The sequence below is a fragment of the Puma concolor genome, chromosome A2 (genome assembly GCF_028749965.1).
Source record: "Puma concolor isolate L17-30 chromosome A2, mPumCon1.1.hap2, whole genome shotgun sequence".
NCBI classification, from domain to species: domain Eukaryota; kingdom Metazoa; phylum Chordata; class Mammalia; order Carnivora; family Felidae; genus Puma; species Puma concolor.
Window position 1 is genome coordinate 163,341,925 of NC_141668.1, and position 11,867 is coordinate 163,353,791.

Below are 11,867 nucleotides of genomic sequence, written 5' to 3' on the forward strand. Positions count from 1 at the left end.
GGACGTGTGATTGACACATTGCGAGTGTGCAATCTGTCGACTGTGGACAAAGGCACATAGCCACAAGCCCACCCCCACAATCGAGACTGAAGCATTTCACATAGCCCATGGGTTCACTTCGCACTGCTGTTTCTGTCTGTTGTACCTGGAGATCTGCCCATCAGATCTCAGGGGAACTTCTGGCTCTTTCCACAGCTACAGAGGTCCTGCCGTATGCCTACCCACGGTCTCCGAACCAGCCGTCGACCGAGGGCCACCTGAATTGCTTCCAATAATTTTGCTGTCCTCAAACACCGCTGCAATAAATGACCCTATGCATTCATTTCCTATGTGTACAGACAGATTGGTAGGATACATCAGATATATTCCCCAAAGACTGCCCTTCTTTTTAAAAAAAATTTTTTTTTAATGTTTTTAATTTTTGAGAGATAGAGCACGAGTGGGGAAGGGGCAGAGAGAGAGGGAGACACAGAATCCGAAGCAGGCTCCAGGCTCCGAGCTGTCAGCACAGAGCCCGACGCGGGGCTCAAACACACGAACCGCGAGATCATGACCTGAGCCGGAGTTGGACGCTTAACTGACCGAGCCACGCAGGTACCCCGAGGTTTTATTTTTAAATAATCTCTACAGGGGCGCCTGGGTGGCGCAGTCGGTTAAGCGTCCGACTTCAGCCAGGTCACGATCTCGCGGTCCGTGAGTTCGAGCCCCGCGTCGGGCTCTGGGCTCACGGCTCGGAGCCTGGAGCCTGTTTCCGATTCTGTGTCTCCCTCTCTCTCTGCCCCTCCCCCGTTCATGCTCTGTCTCTCTCTGTCCCAAAAATAAATAAAAAACGTTGAAAAAAAAATTTTTAAATAATCTCTACATCTAACATGGGGCTTGAACTTATAACCCTGAGATAAAGAGTCACATGCTCTACTGACTGAGCCCCCCAGGTGCCCCAGGAGTCCCTCTTTATGACAGCCATGGAGCTTCCACCTGATGTCACTGGCTCCTTGCCGGGCCTGCTGAAATCCATTCCAGTCTTTCCCTCTTACCAACCAACTGCAGTGGGTGCCCCTGGCCCCATGCTTTTTGTACATCTGTGCAAGTATGCACGCAGGAAAACTTCCAGAAGCAGAGCTGCATGAGGGCCTGTTTCTTCCAGTGGATGCTGAATGCTTCAGACAAGCCCAGTTCCCCTCTGGGAGGGAGTTGAGTAACACCCACCCACAGCCAGCCAGGGCCACCCAGCGCAGGGCAGGTCCCAGTGGCTCCCTTGGCCCCTCCCTCAACCGTCACTTCAGCCGCTACAGGGCAGGGACCCACTTGTTTGGCTCCAACTGTCAGCCTGAGCTGAGTGAAATGAAATCGCAACCCGGATAAAATGTAACTGAGGTTAGTTTTAGGGAGAGGAACTCAGGGAGTGTGACACCTTCCATTCGCTACTTTATAGAAGCTGATATTGTTGAATCTGTTGCAGATACAACCCCGGGGAGCATGTGTTAACTGTTAAAATTAAGCAAAGCTATCTTACCAAAATGCCAGCCCCGAGTTCCTTCCTGGGATTGCTACTACCAGCCGAGCTCTACTCCCCAAAACACCATCGCTTCTAATCCTCACCCATGAGGCAAGGGCCAGAATCATCCTTGCTTCTCTGAGGACATTACAGAAACTCGACAGATTAAGTAACGTGCCCAAGGTTATGCCCAGGAAGTGGCAGACCCTTGATCTGAACCGCAAGAGTCGAGGCGGTTCGCAGCCACCCTGCCTGTTCCCACTGACTCAGAGGCTCCAGGCAGGGCAGGGATCTGAATCAGAAGTCAGCCCAGCGTCCCTGTTCACAGGGCCTGGAGCGTGGCATTAGCCCAATGTCCCTGTTCACAGGGCCCAGCACGTGGAAAGGAGAAGTGACCCACCCAAGCTGACACAGGGAACGAGAGGCAGGGAGCGGGCTTGTCACCCAGGCCCCCTTCTCCACAACGACCAAGTGCTGTTGCCATGTACCAAGCACAAGCACCAGGCAGCTGGGGACCCAAGGAACAGCAAAAAGAAGACAGCAGGGAGGACACTCGGGCTCAGAGGGGTTCCATCCAGCCCGGGGGACGAGGCCAGCTAGCACGCAGCCATTGTTAGAAAGATGCCTTGTAAACTTCAAAAAACTGGATGCCAGAGACTCTCAAGGCCAGCCACAGGCTTTCATATCCTCTCACTCTTCCCAAGCAACCGGCTGTGACTCGTCCATCATGGGTGTTATCATCTCCCCCACTCCACTCCTCACCCCAGGTGCCGGGACCGGCAGTGGCATCCTCTTGCAGCCGGCAGCTCGTCCTGGAGGTCAGGCCACCCCCTCAACACCCTCGCAGGCCAAGAACCACAAATAAGGTGAGACCTGCCTGGCGAAAATGCACGGTCATCAGAGCAACGTGACGCCAGCTCGGAGCAAACGTCCGCAGGAAATCCAGAAACGAGTTCGAGAACACACGAGACCGCGAGGCAGGTGGAAGGTGGTGCTGCAGTTTCGCGGGGAAGGTGTTATTTGCCTTGTCAATTTCCCCAGAGGACAGAGCCCTGATCCTCCTTCAGACCACACACACAAAAATAAAACCCAGAGGGACCACATGCTTGAATACAGAAATAAAACACCACGGGAGTCGAACGCGCACATCCACATCTGAATAAGATGGCTCAAGGTAGCTCTGTTCATGATTGCCCCGGAGTGGCAACAACCCCCACGTCCATCCATAGGTGCAAGGAGAAACAAACTGTGGTCCATCCACACGATGGGCTACGACTCAGTGATAAAATGGGACAGACTACTGATAGACATGACATGGACAAGTCTCCAGCTGAGTCAGCTGAGCAAAAGCAAGCGAAACTCAAAAGACTGCAGAATGTACGATTCTGTTCATATGACTTTCTGAAAACTACATAAAGGAACTGAAAGCAGGTCAGTTGATGCCAGGGGCTGGGCACAGGGGAAGGAATGGACTACAGAGAGACACGAAGAAAGTTTTGGGGGGTGATGGAAACATCCGTTATCTTTTTTTTTTTTAATGTTTATTTACTTTTGAGAGAGAGAGAGAGAGAGAGAGAGACCGAGCACGAGCAGGGAAGGGGAAGTGAGAGAGGGGGACACAGAATCGGAAGCAGGCTCCAGGCTCTGAGCTGTCAGCACAGAGCCGGAAGCCGGGCTTGAACTCACGAACCTGCAAGATCATGACCTGAGCCGAAGGCGAACGCTTAACCGACTGAGCCACCCAAGCACCCCAAAACATTCTCTATCTTAATTGTGGTGATGGTTTCATGCGTGTACACGTATGTCAAAACATGAAATTCCATAAGTTTACATGCGATTTATTGTCTGCCAATCATATCTCAATAGAGCTGGGAAGGAAAGACGGTGGGAGAGAGTGAGAGAGAGAAATAGGAACAAAGAGAATGAGAAAGAAACAAACCCCACAGTCATGAGCAGATATGGGATAGTCCATAAATACTATGGCCGAGTTGCACTACGAATTGTGTAACTACTAAAACCAAAGTTACCTGTACGTGTTTTGACTATTAAGTGTAAATAGCAAATCGATCCCTCCTGTGTGCACAAGTTTGTAGGAGCAATGAAAAAAAAAGAGTCCGGTAGAGCCAGTTCCAAGGGTAACACTGCCCCCTAGGGGACACCCTGAAGATAGCTCGACCTAAACTACATCTTCCAAATTACTTTCCTGACCACTGTCAGGAAACGGCTCTTATCAAGGTCACCAGGGACCAAACACTTGCAAGGTCAACAGTCAATTCTCTTTCCACGTCTTAGTCAAACTCTCAACCACAGGTGACACAGCTGACCACCCTGTCTCGAAATACCTTCTTCTCAAGGCTCTGGGAAAGATCACCCACCTCTCTCTCCCCCTACCTCACTGGCCTACCCAGTCGCTTGCTGACTCCTCCTCCTAGCATCTAAGGTTGGGGTGCCCCTGGTCTCCTTCTTAGCCCTCTTCTTTTGCTATACTTTGCCCCTCACCCTGAAACCAGGTGACTTCCTCTGGCCCCAAGGCTTCAAATAACCTCCCTAGGTGAATGACTCTCAAAATCACTTCCAGATCCTTCACCTGACCTCCAGACTCCTCTTCCACGGGCCTGTTCCATCCCTCCTTTTGCTCGTCTCCAAAATCATGGCTAGAACACAACCCTGGACTTCTCCCTGCGCCTTCCTCATCTGAGTGAGAGGGAGCCCCCAGGGGCTCCAAGACAGGGGAGTGTCTGTTCCCTTCTCTCCTTCCCTCCATCAGAGGTTCTGCAGGTGCAATTTCTGTGTAACTCCCGCTCAGCCTTCGATTTCAACCTGAGCGGCAGCCTCCCGGAGAAGCCTTCGCTAACCCCTCAGACTAGCTTGGCAGCCCCCTCCATCATCATATGCTCTGAGATCCATGCGTTCTCCTCTGCTGAGCTGAAGGGTGTAGTAATTGAGCCTTTTATGTTTATGTCCAGCCTCTCCCCTAAACTGTGGGAACTGTAAAGCCTTATTCTCTCCTCGCCCGACTCCAACAGAGTCCTTAAGGTGCCCACGAGACCACGTGATCTGGCCCTTGTTTGCCTGTGCAATCTCTTCTATTATAACTTCGGCGCTCAGTGCGGTCCGCGGACCAGCGGCACGGACGTCACCGGGGAGCTAGTTAGAAATGCAGCCTTTGAGACCACACCCCTGACCTAATGGATCAGACCTGAATTTTAATCAGATCCGCAGGCTCTTATTAACGTTTGAGAAGAGCGTCCTACAATCTCCCCCATCACCACGATTCAGCCGTACTGCTATTTGCAATTCCTTAGCACGGAAATCTTTTGAACGTGTCCGCAGCTGGGGAGATCCGGGCGGGCTGCGAGGGGCTGAGGCTTGAACTGGGAGACACGACACGTGCAGACGCCGCGGCCTAGAGCGAGGATGCCTTTCCAACGCCGGTCCGGCCCAGCCCACCGTCGCTGAACCGCCGGCACCGCGACAACTCCTCAGAAGCGGCGGCGCGCACCGCCTCAGGCCACGGCGCCAGCGCCCTCGCGCAGGCGCACTGCGACCCCGCCGCCGGTAGGGTGTGCGAGTACGCATGTGCACCGAAAAGATGAGGGAGGAGGCGGGGCCTCCCCGCGGGGCGTTCCCGGCCGCAGGTTAGAGGAGGAGAGGGGGTTCCGCTTCCGGCTGGAGCCGGAAGCCACTGTCTCCCGGGTGAACGAGGCCGTCGCAACGAGGGGAGGCGAGTGTAGGTGACTGTTCGCAGGGGCGGGCGTTGGGGCCAGGCCGGGTTAGGCGATCTTCTACTGGGAGGGGGGGGGGCGCTCACGGGATCCTGGAGGAGGCGTCGAGGACCCCGGGGTTGGGGGGGTGGCCGGCCGGGGAGCTTGACTCCCCCGGACCCCAGCCCTCTAAGCGCGGCCGCTCAGAGGCCTGGCTCCCGCAGGCGGAGGGCGGGAGGCGACGCCGAAGCCTCGGTGAGCTTGGAGGGACCGCCGACCCTCCGCCTTTTGAAGGTTGGGAGCCGATCCCTTTTCCAGGCCCCTTTGGCGCGCTTGGACTTAGGTCGCCATAGGGCAGGCAGGGCCCCTGGAGCTTTGTGTACAGGCTAGACCCCCTTTCTGGTGTGCGATTGGGGGTGCCGTAGACGCCGGATAAAACGAGATTCTGGAGCGCATCCATACCTTCTGGTTCGGGAGCCTTATCTGTTCGTTCAACAAGTAGTTACTGAGCGCTTAATGCATACCGGGCACCGTGACTGGTATGGGGATTCAGCAGTGGGTAAATCGTGTCTCCCCCCCCCCCCCCCGCCCCAACACTGCATTCCACTAGGGGCAGATCTGAAATGAGGTTCAGAAATCTGCATTTTTGAGCATCCCTCAAGTGATTCTGTTAACAAGTGGTGCCCAGGGCCAGGCTTTGGGAAAACAGAACACTCCCCGGAGCAGGTGAAGCAGGGGCTATAGAACTGGCTACATTTGCGGGGGGGGGGGGGGGGGGGGGGGGTCTGGCTGCTTTCCCCTGCGGGCCCATCTCAGACCCTTTCTCCCCATTGCTCCCTGAGCTTCAGCTGTACCAATCTTCTTGCTCTTTCGGGGGGCGGGAGGGGGGGGGGGAGCTGCTTCTGCCTCGGAGCCTTTGCAGTTGCTGTTCCATCAGTCCGGACTGTTTTGCACTGTCGCCTTCTCTCATCATTCAGGCCTCAGTTTAAATGACTTTTACCCAGAGGGTCCTTCCCACCCCGCTCCTAGGTGAAGTTGCCCCATTCCGGAAGTATTCCCTTAGCCCTGATTGATTCATCTCATAGCACTTACTGGTAACGGAAATGATCTCTCTTATTAAGTTGTTAAGGGTCTGCCGTCGGCTACCAGCAGTTCCACAAAAGCAGACACTTTGCCTGCCTTGAGTGCAGCATTGCCGTGGTTCGCGGAGGGCCTGGCATTGGTTCATTCGTTCACTGAGTAAACATTTGTCGAGCGCCAGCTCTGTGCCACCAGCAGTCGTAGGCTCTGGGGATACAAAGAAAAGACACAAGTCCCTGCCATCGTGGAATGCACATTTGGAGGGAGGCGGACAGGGTGGGAGGTGCAGGGAGAGCCATAGGGAGGCTGTTTTGAAAATGACCAGGACTGGGGACTCGGACTACGGTCTTGGCTCTGGCGAGAAGAGAAGCGGGCAGGTTCTGGATGTCTTTTAGAGGTAAAGCCGCAGGATCAGGATCCGATAAGGGATGTGAGAGGGAGTGGAAGGAATCGAGGGGGAGTCCAAGGTTTGTGCAAAGATGGGTTTGCTATCTGCCGAGCTGGGGAAGACGGAAGGGGCCTGTTGAGGTGTCAGCAGCTTGGGTTTTGGACGGGTTATGTTGAAAAAGTGGGTTAGCATCTGGTGAGGGTGTAGCCGAGGCAGGTAGACGAGCCAGTCTGCAGCCGAGAGGAAACATTGAGGGTGGCAGATCGGGAAGCCTCAGTGTAGAGGAGGCATTTGGAGCCCTGAGGCTGGGCGAGGTCTCCGCGGAGGTGAGAGCAAATGGAGAGGAGCCCAAAGACTGAGCTCGTGGGCTCGTGTATCATCACGGAAGTCCGGGCCGGGGCCGGGGGAAAGCATCAGCAGAAACTGCAAGGCCCCACCAGTGAGGCCGGGGCAGAGTGCAGGGTCCTGAGAGCCGCGTGGGAAGGATGGGAGGACGGACCAGTGCGTCCAGTGCCCTGAGGAGGCGGGGAACTGCCCCCTGGGGGGAGCAGTATGGTGGGGGGGGGGGGGCGGGTAGAGGGAGAATGGGAGGAAATGAAGACCGGGAATGCAGGCAGCTCTTCTAGAATTCTGGTCTTTATTCCTGTGTCACGGAGGAAGAGCCACACAGGTGGAGTGTAGGGGGGACAGGGAGAGGGGAGAGTGCCTGGGGACGGTGATCCTAGAACCCTGAGCTCAGTGCCTGGCGTGGGAGGCCCCTGTCTCCAAGACACCTGTCCCTAGATGTGCCTCTGCTGCTTGAGCCCATCATCTTCCCCCAGCATCTTGTTCTTCCTGTGCATTAGGCATCAGAGGATGATGCCACCTTCTCCCCCTACCCACCCTGTCCATCCCCCACCACCTTAGGAGTCATCCCGGTCCCTCCTTCTCTGGCCACACTCTGAGACTCTCTCACCCCCCGCCATCCCTCCACCCTGAACAGCCCTGGCGTTCATCTGTATCCACACCTCTGACCTGTACTCCTCGATGCCCTAGAAAGGCAGTGATTTCATCCTTTGTCTCCCCACTGCCCACCCTCCCACCCAGGATCCATCCAGACCCTTCCCCCCTGCCCCCACTCCCTGTTTAGCCTGCCCCTCGCCACCCCCTGCCCCATGTGGTCCCCCAACGCTGGCCGGGGCCCTCAGACACCTGTCTTCGGTCGTGGTATGTGGCAAGGACCGGAAATGCTTGTCTCCCCGTCTCTGCCCACCAGCCCCTTGTGTGTGGAGAGTTAGCCCAGGGGGCTTCTCTGGAGGATCTGTCCTATCCCTTGAGTGTCATTCCTCCTAGGTGTCCCTTGTGTGTCCCTTTGACGAGAGGAGTAGCTGCTCCTAAAAGCGCCGGCTTCTGGGCACTTAGGCTGTGCCCATCCCCACGCAGCTGGTCCATCAGAGCCTCTTGCATCATCCTCACCAGGAACAGTGGCATCCTGCCTGGGTGCCGAGGATGGGTGGGCCGGGTCCTGTGCTCGGCACTCCGTGTACCGTTTGTCATGGCAGCCGCACAGACCCCCGTGTGGGTAGCAGCCTCATCTCTGTTTTACTGACAGAACACTGAGGCACAGAGAGCTTAAGTCACCTGCCCGGGGCCACCCAGCAAGTGGAGGGCCACGATTAGAACTCGGGCCACCTGTTGCCAGAGCCTGCTCCCATCCCCTGCCCAGAGTGTGCCTGGATCTGCCTACCTGGGGACTGGGAGCCTCATCCCTCAGAGGCGGAGCCTTCTTCCCAGCCTGCCCCCTAGAGCATCGAGCTGGAGGGCTCTGTGGGTCCCCTGGGTTGCTGACTCCTGTCCCCCACCGCCACCGCAGGTTTGCCCTCCTACAGACATGGGGCGCAGAAAGTCCAAACGGAAGCCACCCCCCAAGAAGAAGATGACAGGCACCTTAGAGACCCAGTTCACCTGCCCCTTCTGCAACCACGAGAAGTCTTGTGACGTGAAAATGTGAGTGGGGGGCGGGGCCTCCCCTCTCCTCCCAGAGTCGGGAGGCAGCTTCCCTGCTCCCACCATCCTTTCTGCCCCAGGCCCTCCCACTTAGGGCGATCGTCACCCATTGACGCGGCCTCCTTTACTCACCAGCCCCTCCTCCTGTTCCAGGGACCGGGCCCGCAACACCGGAGTCATCTCGTGTACCGTGTGCCTAGAGGAGTTCCAGACGCCCATCACATGTATCCTTGGGAAACCAGGCTCTTGCGGGGAAGTGGGGTGGGTGGGGAGGGGTGGGGGCAGTCAGGGCTCCCCTGCCCCGGGTGGGCTGCTCTAGGGCACCTGGCCAGGGGCGAGGGGACTGGATCCAGTCTTTGCTCCTCTGGCCTTCCTGCTTATGCTTTTGTGGGCCGTGACCTCCCCGGGGCGGGGACAAGGCGCCACCTGCTGACTTGTGTAGGGTTCGCGGCGGGGATCTGGCTGACACCAGTGAGAGGGGTGCATACAGGGAAGGGGCCCGATGCCACCAGTTGCCCTTGACCTCAGCGGCCCAGATCTGTCAGAACCGGTGGACGTGTACAGCGATTGGATAGATGCCTGCGAGGCAGCCAACCAGTAGCGATGCAGAGGACCCACTCCCGCGGCAACCCTGCCTGCCGTGGACCTGCCCCGCTGGGTGCCAATCCAGAGACATTCCAGGGTCCGCGGTGTGGGTCCAGGGCCTTCACAGCCCTCTGCCTGTATGGAGTGGGTGTGGGTGTGAGTGTGGCCGTGGCAGCGTGCCTGTGGGCACGGACTGGAGTTGAGGCGGGGTTGTTGGGCCCCCCCCCCGGGGGCCTGAAGTGCTTCCCTTGGCTCTGAAAGCCTTTAACTTACTTGCTCCTCCTCGGGGCCCGCATCCTGACGTCCTGGGCAAGGACAAGCCCAGCAGAGGCTGCCAAGGGACTCTCCAGCCTCCTCACCCATCTCACCAGCACCGTGTGAACTGGACTGCCCCCCGCCCCTCCCCTGCCTCCCAAGGCCTGTGGCCTGGGATTCAAAGCCACAGTCCCACAGGCCCCGTGGCTGGGACCTGGCAGAACAGCCCCTTTTCCTGTTGAGTTGCTTTTGTAGAGGAGGAAGGGGCTGGGCTGGGGATCGCCGTCGGTCACGAGCCCCTAAATAAAGCAGCTGATGCAAACTCCTCTGCTTCTTTGTGATTTCCTGGGTTCTGGGTCAGGCCCAGGGGTTCAGTGAGGGAGAGGGGGAGACTGAAGCACTCAGAGGTAGCCTGGCGGGCCATTGGAAATGGGGTTTGGTCAGTCCTTCAAACTGTCCATTTTGTCCATGCAACAGGCATTCGGGATGAAACCATGGCAGTGCTGGGCCCGAGGCACACGGATGAACCCACAGACACCTGGCCAGGCATTTACAGGCACAGCAGAAAATGGGGCCAATGGAGCCCGGGGTGACCAGAGAAGGCTTCCTGGGGTCGGTCCGAAAGAAGAAGTGATACTCAAGGGCCACCCTGTGCCAGAAGCTGCTCTCAGGCTTGCCTGCCCTGCCCCCCCACCCCACCCCACCCCCCGAAAGGTGCCTGTGAGGTAGGTGCCCCAGGCTCACCGGTCCCAGGGCTGCAGCGGTGACAGCATTGTGGAGCAGTAAGGGTCCGGGAAAGGGACCTTTTTCCGAGGGTGGTGAGGGGGTCTCTGAAGACGAGGTGGGGCCGATGCTGGTGCGGTGTAATACATTTTGGTCCCTATCTCTAGTTCCTGGCACAGCTCCTCAACCCCTTGGAATTTCCTGAATGGCAGCATCTTTTGTCAACAGAGCCCGTTTTGATCACACCTACGTTCATGCCGATCGCTGTGGGGCCCCAGATCAGCCTCAGGATGGGACTGGTCACCGGAAGGCCCGTGATCACTGAGTGGGACCCTCAGTAACACCCACAACCTCTGAGGAAGGGAAAGGGGGGCTACAGATTAAGCTGTATAACAACTTCAACAAGATTTGACAAGCTTGGGGGGTCGGTGAACCCACAGAAGTGCTGGGGGAGTGGGGTGCCCCTTCTCCCGACTTGGGCCCGTACGCCGGCTCCATCGAGCGCCTCCTGATTTATATTCTTTTCTAATAAACCGGTAATCTAGTAAAACGCAATGCTTCTCTGAGTTCTGTGAGCCACTCTAGTAAATTAACGAAATCGGAAGAGGTGGTCATGGGAATCCCTGATTATCACTGGTCAGTCAGAAGCACAGGTCATAACCTGGACTTGGAATTGGCCCTAAAGGGGAGGGACAGCCTCCTAAGACTGAACCCTTATCCTGGGAGATCCAATGCTGTCTGTCTCCAGGTCGTGTCAGAATTGAGTGAATTGCTTGGTTTTGGAAAAAAATGCATCTGAACCTTGCTGATGGACGGTGCCCTCAGATGGTCTTACAGGTGTGGAGGTCCTGACGCTCCGGCAGCCTGGGGCCCATCAGCACCCGCACCCGGCTTTGAGCCTGGGCAGCAGGTGGCCTGTGCTTTGCATTCCTCGTTGGTACAGCAGAAAGGACGCTAGAACGTTCCAGGGCCATGCTGAGACTGGAGGGGCCTAGCACAGTGCCTGGCACGGTTTAAGTGACTCTGGGACCCACTCAGGGCACTAAGGGGTGTGGGACAGCCGAGGGGGGATGCTGAGCTAGCCACCAGGCCCGGCCACTGGGTCTGGCATGTTCCCCCACTCCCACCTGGAAGCCCACCCTGCCCTGCCCGTCCTGTGGTGCTCTCGCCTCCCCCCTCCAAGGTCCCAGGCAGGAGCCAGTGGGCACGGGCGGAGCGGTGGACAGGTGCCTGGGCGGGGGGTGCCCTCTGGGGTCCAGCAGAAAGGGGGCTCATTCCTCCGGCTTCCAGGGCCCGCCCACCCCAGTCACACAGGCCAAGTGCTAATATGGTGCTGTTTTCTCGAGGAGGCAGGGCCCTGGGCCAGGCATGGATCCTCCTCAGCATAGCTCCCCCTGTGCTGGCCCTGGGGGAGCAGGACTTATACTAGCCAGGCCAAGAGCGCCTGGAATCCCTTTTACGAGGCCCCAGGGGCTGTGTGCGTCCCTGCACACGGGTCTTCTGGTGTGTCTCCGCAGGTCCCCGTGTTCCAGCTTCATCCCCTGCTGTGCGTAAGGAAGGGGACACCACCGGTTCTGTAACCACCTGCCACCCCCACCCCCACACGGCCGCACCCTCCCCTTGGAACTCTGACAGGTGGTGCCTTCCAGGC

General features: G+C 57.4%; 1 protein-coding gene across 4 annotated transcripts; it reads left to right on the forward strand.

Moving 5' to 3' along the window:
- Positions 1 to 5,087: 5,087 nt before the first annotated feature.
- Positions 5,088 to 9,815, forward strand: ELOF1 (elongation factor 1). 4 transcript variants are annotated; one of them, XM_086699024.1, is made up of 4 exons: positions 5,088 to 5,225; positions 8,520 to 8,653; positions 8,807 to 8,877; positions 9,190 to 9,815. In XM_086699024.1, the coding sequence occupies exons 2-4, from the start codon at positions 8,538 to 8,540 to the stop codon at positions 9,252 to 9,254; spliced, it is 252 nt and encodes an 83-aa protein (XP_086555150.1). In that variant the 5' UTR covers positions 5,088 to 5,225; positions 8,520 to 8,537; the 3' UTR covers positions 9,255 to 9,815. The 4 variants fall into 4 exon arrangements, with proteins under 4 accessions (XP_086555150.1, XP_086555151.1, XP_086555153.1 ...); XM_086699025.1 differs by having other exon boundaries at positions 5,117 to 5,229; XM_086699027.1 differs by lacking the exon at positions 5,088 to 5,225 and adding an exon at positions 5,430 to 5,454.
- Positions 9,816 to 11,867: the final 2,052 nt, after the last annotated feature.